This window comes from Sinocyclocheilus grahami, unplaced genomic scaffold (assembly GCF_001515645.1).
Source record: "Sinocyclocheilus grahami isolate Dianchi unplaced genomic scaffold, SAMN03320097.WGS_v1.1 scaffold923.1, whole genome shotgun sequence".
NCBI lineage: Eukaryota > Metazoa > Chordata > Actinopteri > Cypriniformes > Cyprinidae > Sinocyclocheilus > Sinocyclocheilus grahami.
This window is the reverse complement of record NW_015506102.1, coordinates 261,532-274,582: the sequence shown is the minus strand read 5'-3', so window position 1 is coordinate 274,582 and position 13,051 is coordinate 261,532. Positions and strand designations below refer to the sequence as shown.

General features: G+C 37.8%; 2 protein-coding genes across 2 annotated transcripts in view; both read left to right on the top strand.

Annotated features, from left to right (window-relative positions):
- frmpd4 (FERM and PDZ domain containing 4) overlaps positions 1-4,573 on the top strand; it is a 60,614-nt gene extending 56,041 nt beyond the window's left edge. The window contains exon 17 of the mRNA XM_016249342.1: positions 3,057-4,573. Within this exon, the coding sequence (XP_016104828.1) occupies positions 3,057-3,061 (5 nt within the window). The 3' untranslated portion in view covers positions 3,062-4,573. The remainder of the gene's footprint in view (positions 1-3,056) is intronic.
- Positions 4,574-5,293: 720 nt separating this feature from the next.
- Positions 5,294-10,696, top strand: tlr7 (toll-like receptor 7). Its single transcript, XM_016249340.1, has 2 exons — positions 5,294-5,302; positions 7,534-10,696. The coding sequence occupies exons 1-2, from the start codon at positions 5,294-5,296 to the stop codon at positions 10,672-10,674; spliced, it is 3,150 nt and encodes a 1,049-aa protein (XP_016104826.1). The 3' UTR covers positions 10,675-10,696.
- Positions 10,697-13,051: the final 2,355 nt, after the last annotated feature.

Below are 13,051 nucleotides of genomic sequence, written 5' to 3'. Positions count from 1 at the left end.
AAGTGCAACTGGACGGTAGTCATTGAAGCAGGATGGAGACGACTTCTTCGGGACTGGAATGATGGTGGTAGCTTTGAAGCATGTGGGGACAACAGCCTGGCTTAGCGAGATGTTGAAAATGTCTGTGAAGACATCAGTGAGTTCCACTGCACAGTCTCTCAGTACACGCCCAGGAATGTTGTCAGGACCCGGAGCTTTGCGTGCGTTGATCCTGCTGAGGGATCTCCTAACGCTGTCTGGGGACAGCGTCATCACCTGGTCGCCGGGAGGAGGTGGAGTCTTCTGTGCAGTGGTGCTGTTTTGTCTGGTGAGCAAGTTAAGGGTTTTTGTAGCCCTCGTCTTGATTTAAACTGAAGCTAACCTAATCTGACTAATTGTCCCACAAAGTGTTGGGAAAGCTAGCTTGAGCAGAAGTTTTTGAAGTACTGTGGGTTTCAGTGTCTTCTTCATTCTAACTTCTTTTGCCTTGCATAACTAATGGTAAAAATAAATTTCCTTTGACATATGATACTACTTAATCATGAATAGCATAATAGACATTTTTATGAGAAACTGTATTTGAAATGAATAAGGATCATTAAATACCGATACAACAAGAACACAATAAATGTATTTATTATGACTGGTTTTATTTGACATGCACACAGAAGCACAGAAGTGTTAGGTAAGGTTCATTAACAAAGAAATTAATCACATAATATTCTCTCTCTTAAAATGTAAACGATGTAACTGTCAATCTTATACTGTATGTCTAAAGAATTTAAGTTTGTCAGGTAAAACAAGTTTATTAATGCAATTCAATTTGATATTTTATTCAAACCATTACTCCTGGTCAGAGGCTTCCATAAATAGTTATGTTTTAACTGCATTTAAAGGTGCAATTGAAAAACATTTAGTAGTGCATAAGTTGCAACTTAGTACTCCTTTATGTCAAAACTAGGCTAAGTTGTAATTTGCGCAAAACTGGCGCAACTGGCCCCTGGACTCTTGTCCACTAAAGGACATACAATTTGTTGTTTTGAAGTCATTCCTGTGTATCTTTGGCTTTATGCTTGGGGTCTTGCTGGAAAACTAATTTTCCTTGAGTACCAGATGTCTTGCTGACTCCACCAGGCTTCATGATTTCCCTATATTTTGCTGCATTTATTTGCCCCTCCAGCCTCAAAACCTTCAAAAGAAGATCCTCACAGCATGAGTCACTGTGGAGACGGTGTATTTCTGATTATGCATTATTTGGCTTATGCTAAAATGTTGTTTAGTCTGATAGGTTAGTCTTCAGAGGCTCCCACATGTCTTCTGGCATAACTGTAACAGAGATATTGCATGATGTTTTTAACAGTAGCTTCTCTTCAGCGGTAGCAGCAGTTGTTATTTGCACAGTACTGGAGCTTGTAACTCTTTCAGACTTGTCATTGATCTCTTGGTGTCTGCCCTCACCGTCTCCTCCTTGCACAGTGACACACCGTTTGAGGACGCCCTGCTCTTGGTGCATTTACTGCTGTGTCATGTTTTCCCATTTCTTAATTATCGATTTAACTGCTACTCCAAGGGAAGCTCAAAGACATGGAAATCCCTGCCTGGTGTTCCGTAGAGCTGTTGGAGGTTTTTTTCTTCATGGTCTTCCACAGTGATGATTCACTTATGCTACAATCAGTTGAAGGTACTTGAGTACACAAAAGCTATTTAACTTATGTGACTTACAACCTAAAGGTTGCACCAGTGGTGAGTCTGATATGTCATATTAAAAGGGGGTGAATATTTATGCCAATTATAAAAGGGCATGGAAAAAAAATACTATGGAAGTCAATGGCTATCAGCAACTGCTTGATAGCCGACTTTCTTCAAAATATTTTATTTTGTGTTCAACAGAAGAAAGGAATTCTAACCAGTTTGCAACAACATGAGGATGAGTAAATGATTACAAAACACATTTTTGTGTGAACTATTCCTTCCATTACCGTTTTAAAACATAGTTAGCTACACTTTTAGTTAGTAATGAAAAGTAGCTAACTACATTTAAGGGTGCAGTGTTTTTGTGTTATGAAAATAGCTGTGCAAATGAATTAACAGTGACACACCGTTTGAGGACGCCCTGCTCTTGGTGCATTTACTGCTGTGTCATGTTTTCCCATTTCTTAATTATCGATTTAACTGCTACTCCAAGGGAAGCTCAAAGACATGGAAATCCCTGCCTGGTGTTCCGTAGAGCTGTTGGAGGTTTTTTTCTTCATGGTCTTCCACAGTGATGATTCACTTATGCTACAATCAGTTGAAGGTACTTGAGTACACAAAAGCTATTTAACTTATGTGACTTACAACCTAAAGGTTGCACCAGTGGTGAGTCTGATATGTCATATTAAAAGGGGGTGAATATTTATGCCAATTATAAAAGGGAATGGAAAAAAAATACTATGGAAGTCAATGGCTATCAGCAACTGCTTGGTAGCCGACTTTCTTCAAAATATTTTATTTTGTGTTCAACAGAAGAAAGGAATTCTAACCAGTTTGCAACAACATGAGGATGAGTAAATGATTACAAAACACATTTTTGTGTGAACTATTCCTTCCATTACCATTTTAAAACAGTTAGCTACACTTTTAGTTAGTAATGAAAAGTAGCTAACTACATTTAAGGGTGCAGTGTTTTTGTGTTATGAAAATAGCTGTGCAAATGAATTAAATTGATGTTTAATATTGATTAAAAATATCCACGCTTTAGAGTCAGTGTGCTGTAAGTCAGATTGCAATTCTATACGGTACCACTAGTGGCGCAGAAATGGACCACTTCACCTTTTAATCAGGAATTACTATTTTGCAGATTTTAAGTCTTAGGATGTAATTAGAATTCCCTAATTTGAAACATTAAGCCTTGTGTAGACCGTTTCTGAAGAATCCTGGGCAGGCTTATCATTGACGTCATGCATTTCGGTCATTAGCTTATCATGCTGAATCAGGATGAGCAGGAACTCTGAGGGGGATTTCAGAGATCCAGAAGCATGAAATTATGAGACATTATACTGGCCAACTAATTTATCCCTCTCTTTTTCCTCCCCCAGTGTAGCATGCTGCAGATGGAGATAAAACAGAAGAATCGTCGTCTTCTCTCACGATATGTCCATATTCATCTATAGCACAGTTTCCTATGTGCCAAACCAGAGGTGATCGGAGGTCTTGAATGCTTCCCTGTTTATTATTGCACTTGGCCTCAAATGACCCCCGCTCTGGTTGCCTCAGGGAGCCAGAAAGGGAATCTTAATAAGACAACTATTGGCTCAGAGAGCATTGACACTTTTTATGGAAACTGCAACTTGTAGATGGCGGTAATCAACCATGGAAGGATTACAACCCTGTCGTTCCTAAAGTCAATATGAAACTCAAAACCCATGTTACTGCCATAATGTGACACTTTGTTGTATCCACCAGATTTGGATTGTGAAAAGTAGGCATTTTGTGCCAGAATTGTTGGAGAGGAGTTGGAATGACACAAATGTGCATTAAGAAAGTAAATGGGGTGAATTTTGATTTCTTGTTGACTTTAATCTTCTGAAGTGGAAGCGAATGACAGATGGTTTGATGTTCAGCACAGAAAACAAGTTTAAGACAACAAGCATTGGAACAAGGCAAGTCCATCTCCTGATTCTTTTGGACGACACACAATCCAGACATACGAACTGTGCATTGCTCTGAGAAATTCTTGCACTGGTCACTTAATATGTCGATTTTAGCCACATTTCTCAAAGACAGCATGTGCGGAGCTTTTGTGCTCTGAGGAAGCAAAAGGACATTTTGAAGCGCTAGTTGGAGCGATTCAGGAAGTCACTTTATTTACTTTGCGTGGAGGCTTTGGAAAGTTATTTTGATGACCAAAGCAAAACTACATTTGCATTCGGTACGCTGTTATTTGGTTGCAGCAATGGCCATATGTCAAAAATCACTGCTTTTATTTAGCCATATTAAAGCCATATGATATCACGCATACTGTACGTTTGTCATGAAGATTGAGATAATCCGTATTTGCGATCCACTGTGATAACAGTGCTTGTGTATATTTTGTGTAATATGTAAAATGAAAAGGAAGTATTCTACAATACATAGAATTTTTAAAAGACCGTTTAAACCACATCACCTGATAGACGCATAATTTTTGTTCTATGTGTTTATTTTAAACTTCATAACAGAAGAGCTTCACATTCAAAAATATGAAAATTTAAGCCACTATATGATCTGTAAACTGTTATGTTCGCAACTTGCACAGTTTCATTTGCCGTTCTTATTTGACTGGCTAATGCATATATTTACTTAAGTAATTTAAAGTCAACATGAAGTATCATTCTCCATCTATTTTACTACTGTCATCTGACATATTTCCCAGTGTAATTTTATCAAGAAAAGGACAGGATTTTATCTGTGAGGATGGTGAAAGTGAATAAATCATTTTTGAGCTTGAGTTACTAAATTTTGATGAAATATTACAACAGATTGTTGTTATTTATTTAGAATAACATGCACTGATGAGTCATTCCCAGTAAGACCAGGAAAGTTATTTAAGAATGTAAGTAGGTCCATTTAGATTTCATGTTGACTTTAAATAATAAACATAATGTATTTTAGTTGAATCATCTTCATTAAATATTTCAGCTTGAAAACTGATCTCGTGCTGTCTTTCTTTTATTTCCTGTCATATGCCAGTAATTAATTTATAAATAGCGTGAATGACATAATTTGAAATATTCTTCCCTCTTTCTTTTCTCTAATTTTTCATCCTTTCCTTGTGTGCTGAAGAAGCCACTGTTGTGTTGGACAGAGATAATATTTTTGGTCATTTCATAATTGAAGTGCTTCACTTTTTCTTGTTTTGCTTTCATTTATGAGGAAATCATAGCAGAACTTGAGCAAACCCCTGACATTGTTTTGCTTAATCTCTAGTACAGAAACTCGTCCCATGAGATAAAGGACGAAAGTAATGTTGTTCCTCTTTATGGTGGTGTTTCAGTGACAATATTGTTCTAATGACATATAATTAATTAATTATACATCATAAAAATGTAAGATAACAGTTGGGTAATATAATCACTTTACATAATAACAAGGAAAAAGATTCAGAACAACTTTGTTTGCAAGGGGAAGTTATGTTGTTTAAATATATCCACTCTCACTTTTTTTTGTAATTTTTTTGTGGTTTAACATTGGTCAATAACACCTGTTCTTCAAGTAGCACAGGGTGTACAACTTGACAAACCAGCAAAAGTACCGAACAACAAGTCACGAACGTCAAAAAAGAATCCCAGGTCTGATGAAGATGGTGAGTAATTGAATGTTTATTTCATTTACAGTAATCAGCTCTCTCATATAATGATTGTCTCAAAACAAAGATGCTCTAGTTACTGCAAGTGCATTTTTTTAAAATGCTGCTTATTCATTAAATGTCATGTTTATTTCCTGAATGTTTTAAAATTTTTGTTATTTTCATTTATTTAAAGCTATATCAGCTAAACCAAAATCTACTTTTTTTTTACATTTTGTGCACTGATTTGGGGGGGGATTTTAGTTTTTTTTACTGTAGACATGTGAAATGTGTTAAACAGGGCTATCTAAAGATCTGCAGGCCAAAAACATACTTTATTCACAACATACTATATATATATATATATATATATATGGTACCTTTTCAAAATGTACTAGCATGTACAGTTTTGGTACTGCTATCAACACTTTAGGTACTAATATGCACAATTTAGGGGTACATAAGATACAAATGTGTATATTTTTGAACCGTTGCCTCCCCAGTGACAGCTATGTAAGGGAAACAGGTCAATAATTTAGCTCAAAGGGAATCATTTAAGATTTTAAGGGACTTCCACCAATAATATGTTAGGGAATTTGGACAGAATCACTGTTTTACGGCTGATCACTGAGACGGCCAGCGATTCAGTGAACGAGCTGTATGACATCAATTCTGCAATGGATATTTATATCCAAAATATAGTGAAAACACTATTTATTAGCACAGTAACAAGATCGGCAGTTTAAGACATTAACTTGTGAGCACAAAACACAAGATACTTCTCTTTTCAATATAAATAAGGCTTTATTGGATAAATCTAAGACATATAAACTAATCTAACACATGAACACACGCATTCACACAAGTTGCAGAAAGAGAGAAAGTGAGGAAATAATTAGTTTAAGAGAATGAAAATGTGAAATCCCAAGTTTACGGCAATATGTGCAATTGCATAGATCTGAACAACCATCAATCACTTAATTAACCCTCGCATTGAGTCCCTCAATTAGGTTAAAATTTATATTAAATTCACCAGTTCAGCTAGCATCTGGAGGTACTTGCTTTCCTGTGTGCGGGGTTCCCTTCCTTGTCTGGTTGCCGAAAGGGGTTTCCCGCTTTTCTGATTGGCTGGAGGTTCAGTCTTGGGAAGCCAGTGATTGGGCGTTGGCTGGCGACGCGGAGCTGTGGTCTGCAGTTGAAGTTTTAGACGGCACTCTTTCGGAGATGCGGCGTTAGGCAAACTTAACTCGAAACACGAAACTCTCAATGGAAAATAAAATAAACTAAAGAAATAGAAATAGAAGTAAAGTTTGACGAGACTAGGTGGCGTTTCTCCTCATGGTTTTGGAAGAGATGGCATGTAAGCCAGAGCACGCTCAAAAGCTAAAGAAGCATGATTAAAAAGAAAACACGGCTCAAAAGGCAAGAAGGAAGAGGGCGAGAGAGAGGGAGAAAGATGGTGTGCTGAGTATTTAAACCAGGCTGTTTAACACACCCCAAATGGTGTTTTGACCAATTAGATGTCGTGTGTGCCCGGGGCGTTGTATATTCCTCCTCCCCATTCATAAATCAAATGTTCTCTTATCAGTAACATGGTCCGCGTTTTTCCCGCTCTGGCAGAGTATACATTTGGACATGATTTCTATAACAAGAATATGATACATTTGACAAAGAATTGATTTAGATGCATATTTACATGGCAATGCAGTTTCTGTGCCATTCTCTGAACATAAGGACATGTTCTGTGAACGTATGAAGACCAGAGGTTAAGAGGTCTCTCATAAGGAATTTGTCTGTTCTGTGCCTCCTAAGTGGGGGGGGGAGTCAATCCAAAGATTCATGTTTCCATGTGCTGGTCACGCTGTGCATCTCTTTTGACCATTATTCTTGATAACTTGTCCCCAAAATGACAATCTCCTTGGAATTGTCAATAAGTGTTCTTTTGTTTTAATGTTGAAAGCTGTTCTGTGAAAGAGTTGGTTAGGCTTGCTTCAGACTGGCTAGGGTCTGATTTATGACATCCTGTTGTCTTGGGCCTCTTGTGGAGTTTTTGTGCTCCTAATGTTTCAACCATGTTTTGACCAAATCTTAGATTGTCTGATATCCTACAGCTATTTACCTTTTTTTTCCTGACTGCATAACGAGTAGGAATGTGTCAAGTTTACAAATGACAATTACTGTATGTAGACTCATGAGTTCATATTTTATCATTTTTATACATTTTAACACGTGCTATCTTCCTCTTTCAGATGACAGAGAAGACATTCATCATCTTTGCCGGTCTCATCTCGTTTCTGCATGCAGCTGAGTGGTACCCCAAAAGTCTGAAGTGTGATGTTTCTCTGGCTAGTAACGGGAGTGAGGTTAGCGTCGACTGCACAGAACGAGACCTAACCGAAGTTCCTTTGGGAATCCCAACGAATACCACCAATTTGACGCTAACGATCAACCACATACCCCATATTACGAACAATTCGTTTCACAAACTGCACAACATCACTGAGATTGACCTGCGCTGCAACTGCGTACCAATCAAGGTCGGGCCCAAAGACCGCGTCTGCACCCAGAGCTTGACGATTGACAACGGCACGTTCTGGAAGCTAAAGAACCTCAAGTCGCTTTATTTGGATGGCAACCAGCTGTCCAGCATACCCAAGGGCCTTCCTCCCAACATAGTGCTTCTGAGTCTCGAGGTCAATAGTATTTATTCAATCCTTAAGGAGAACCTGACAGAACTGACTAATATCCAGATGCTGTATCTCGGCCAGAACTGCTACTTCCGTAACCCGTGCAACACATCATATTACATTGAAAAGGATGCGTTTGTGCAGCTTGACAAGATGACTTTGCTTTCTCTGAAGTCTAACAACTTGTCCTACATCCCCCACCAACTACCATCTAGCCTCAAAGAGCTGTACCTGTACAACAACAATATTCAGACAATAACAGAGATGGACTTTCACAACCTGACAGAGCTGGAGATACTGGACTTGAGTGGGAATTGTCCACGTTGTTATAATGCACCTTTCCCATGCGTTCCATGCCCAAATAATGCTCCTCTTCAGATACATCCAAACTCCTTCAAGACCCTGAAGAACCTAAAGACTCTTCGACTTCATAGTAACTCTTTAACGCACATCCCTTTGGAGTGGTTTCAAAACCTGACTCAACTTAGTCTTCTAGACCTCTCTAGCAACTTTTTGGCTAAGGAGATCACATGCACCTCGTTTCCTTCGTTGTTGCCTAATCTAGAAGAGTTGGATCTGTCTTTCAATTACGAGCTCCAGGTGTATCCTGCATCCCTCAACCTTTCAAGATCATTCCATTACCTTAAATCTCTGAAGGTCCTAAGAATCAGAGGGTATGTGTTTCAAGAACTCACACAGGAAGACATCCGACCTTTGGCTAATTTGAGCAAACTGGAGGTCATAGATCTTGGCACAAACTTCATAAAGATAGCACATCTCAGCCTCCTGAGGAACCTGAAAAGCTTCAAAATCATCAACTTATCTGACAACAAGATCTCAATGCCTTCTCAAGGAGAAACTTCACTTTCTAACCACAGAGAAAACCATTACAGTTCCCCAATGTCTCAAGGTGCCCAGTACCACAATGGAGAAGTGAAGGATATCCACTACTTCCTTTATGACGAATATGCACGCAGCTGCAAATACAAGGACAAGGAACTCTGGATTTCAAGTCCTTTCAACAACAAATGTAGTTTCTTTGGAAAAACGTTGGATATTAGTAGGAATAACATATTTTTCCTTCATTCCAGATTTCTGGATCTTGGTGAACTGAGGTGTTTAAATCTCTCTGGGAATGCCATGAGCCAGAGTTTGAACGGTTCTGAGTTTGTCCAGTTGAAGAATTTACAATATCTAGACTTTTCGGACAATCGTCTGGATTTGATGTTCTCTTCAGCATTTCAGGAACTGAGCAGTCTGGTCGTTCTGGATATCAGCCGTAACAGCCATTACTTCGTAGCTGAGGGTTTAACTCACATGCTGAATTTTACAAAGAACCTGGGTAAACTGAGCAAATTAATCATGAATGATAATCAAATCTCGACATCTACGAACACAGAAATGGAGAGTTTTACTCTGGAACATTTGGAGTTTAAAGGGAACCGTCTTGATATGTTGTGGAGAGATGGAGACACGAGGTACGCCAACTACTTTAAGAAACTTTTGACCTTGAAGTCTCTTGATATCTCTCGCAACAACCTGAACTTCATCCCACTAGAAGTTTTTGACGGTCTTCCAGAGACCCTCACAAAGCTGTACATCACTAACAACCGGTTAAAGTCATTTAATTGGGAGGGCCTTGTGTACCTAAAAAACCTTAAACTGTTAGACCTCAGTGGGAATCACCTGACGGATGTTCCTGCATGCTTGTCTAACTATACGAAATCAATCGAAACTCTGGTTCTACACAAGAACAGCATTGTAAAACTGACTCCCAATTTTCTCAAGGATGCATTCAGCCTCAAGGTCCTGGATCTCAGTTACAATCGCATCCAGTTCATCGAAGAGTCGAGTTTCCCGGAAAATGTTATAGACCAGCTGCAGACCCTTTACTTGAACAACAACCGGTTTGTGTGCTCCTGCAATGCCACGTGGTTTGTCCGATGGATCAACAGGACGTCCGTGAACATCCCGCGCCTCGCCATGGACGTCACCTGCGCTTCACCAAGTGCCCAAAAAGGTCAGAGTGTGATTTTCCTCAACATCCAGGCCTGCCAACACAATTCCCTATCCATCATCCTCTGCATTTTACTGACCTCTGTGATTCTTAGCATCCTCACGCTCACCATCTCCAGCCATCTCTTTCTTTGGGATGTTTGGTACATCTACCACTTCTGCTTGGCCAAACTCAAGGGATACCGCCGGCTGTACTCCAACAGCACCGTCTACGATGCCTTCGTGGTCTACGATACGACTGATCTAGCTGTTCACGAGTGGGTCATGCAAGAGCTTCGCATTCACCTGGAGGACAAGGGCGATCCGAGGATGCAACTCTGTTTGGAGGAGCGGGACTGGGTTCCTGGATGTCCCCTCATTGAAAACCTTTCCCAAAGCATACAACTGAGTAAACGCACTGTTTTCATTCTGACCGGACGATACATAAGGAGCGGGAGCTTCAGGACAGCATTTTATTTGGCCCACCAGCGACTCATGGATGAAAGGAATGATGTTATCGTACTGATATTCTTGGAGAAAATGCCTTGTCAATCCAAGTATCTCAGACTGAGAAAGAGGTTGTATAAAAAATCAGTTCTCGAGTGGCCGAGGAACCCTCAAGCACAGAGGTACTTCTGGTTCAGTCTCAGAAGTGTCATGGCAACTGAGAGTCAGCAATACAACAAACTCTTCCAGGAAACGCTGTGATTGGGACACACTCCATGGACTTGATGACACATTGGAAGCTTTGCAGCTTCATTTCTGCATTTGAAAGCAATGAAACGTGTAACCTTTAACATAATGTTGGTAGACTTTGTTTTATTGTCCAACTACAAATAAACAACAATTGAGTTTGTTGACAAATACACTTTCATTCCTGGGTAGCTGACATATATTTGGAAAGTTGACTTGCAGTCCTGCAGTGTAACATATTGTGCTTCAACTAAAACAGCATTTTGCTTATTCTTTTATTATGTATGCAGATTTTACAACCATAATAATAATAATAAAATTAATATTAGTGATATTACTGCTTTTATTGAAAATGTTACTGTTTTAATCATTATCATTATTTTTGTTATTATTATACATAGCAGTGTTATTGTATTATCGTTGCAATACTATTATAGTTTATTAATGCTTTGAATTAGCTTTTATTTAACTTTAAAGTTTATTAATTTTGTTGTCTGTTTTTGCCATTTTTTAAAATGTCTATATAGTTTTTAATTTTAATTTTAATTTTAGTTTTAGTTTTTATTTTAGTATCATGGAAATTGAAAAAAATTTTTTTTAGAGGTTTTTAATATTTTTTGTTTGTGAATTTTAATTTTTGTTTGATTATTTTTTAAAAGGTTTTTAGTAAACTATAAACTCTCTGACTCATAGGTTTTATGTAGTAGTAGTTTTATGCTAATTTAAGTAATTTTATGCTAACTGTAAATCCTTACAGTCATTTCACCAGTCAGGACGCTAATCAGGTTTTTGTTGTTGTTTTAATGTTGGCTTTAAATGTCCAGGTCAGATTTGCTGTAGTCTTAAATTACAGTGTTTTTGTTAATCCTGTCCTCCAAACTAAAAGTTTTTCTGGAAGAATGGATTTTCAAATCATGCTAACAAATCAATGTACAGTATTAAGTATGTTTCAGTTTATTCAAAAATGAAACACTGCGAGGCATCTGCTTTTCTTTTCCCCTGGTCTCCAAAGACTTGTTACCCAGGGTCCTCGTGGGACTGGTATGAAAGTGATTAAAAGAGAAAACCACAACAGCGTGTCATTGCCTTAAATATGAGGTAACGAAACATAAACTGTATATTTTTAGATAAATATTTAATGATACATAAGTAGCCTTGATCTATGGGTAAAATAACAATTTCACCTCTTTATCATGTCTCAAAAACATACAGAGAACATACAGGTAAAAATGATGTAGAGTTATAGTAGAATAATATAGTAGAATTATAAAATGCCCTAAATAATAACAATTTACCTATTAAAATTTTCAGTAGCACCTGAAGCCTTAAAATAAAATTACTTATAAAATATTTTAATGCATTAATTTTGCCTTGTAATGCACCCTATAATGCACTGAATAATTTCATGAATAATTGCAACCACAGTTTTAAAACCTTGTAATACTTATCTATTCATTGTTACACCTTTAGAAAGTATAATGCATTGAAACATATGACCATTTTCAAATGTAAAAAGGAATCTGCAAATATTATAATGCATTTTAACTTTGTTTATATTTAACTTTTATAATGCATTATGCATAAAGGCTTTAAATAAAGTGTTGCCAAATTTTTATTATAATCATAGTGAAAATCCCCATGATACAAGTGCCTTTTGTATGCTATTATGCTGTTGCATGTTTGCAGAGAGTATGCAGATAGACCATTTGTTCTGCCAAAATCAGTAACTTTAGAAAAACACTGTTAATTAAATTTCAAGTTTTAAAGACGAAGTGTGAAATTTCTGAGGTAGTAGTGTCACCAAAAGGAACTGCTTAAAATAACGCTCAAACAAACAACTTTGCAGTGACCACAGAGTCAGAGTTTCATTTTTATAAGGAAATAAACCTGTGAATGGTTGACTTACAGTGACTCTGCATATTACAGTGGCATATACTGATTCTTGATATTCGGGAAACTGTTCTTGCCACAGACAAAATCACTTCACCTTTAAAATAACATGTTTTCTTATATCGTGAACTGCATAAATAATGAAGCAAGCTGAGCATAAACCTGATGTTGTAAACACTGGGATTGTGTCTTGAAAATAAATTATGATTTGGCAATATACAGAGAAAGGGCTCCTCCAGTTTTGATTGCTAAAGAGAGCCCCTGTAACGTTTGTAAATGTGCATGTGATTTGTGTCATTGCTTCCCTGAGAAGAAGGAACAATGTAGGCAGAACTTCCTCACTTATTCTGGCAACTGACGAAACCAATTTCATCTTAGTGGCTGTACTGATCCACACAGCGACCAGTAAGATGTGACTAATGGAAAAGCATCAAACAAACGATGGTAATTAAACAGAAACTGAACCATTCATATTAGCCAGTGGACTGCCAAGTGCCGATCA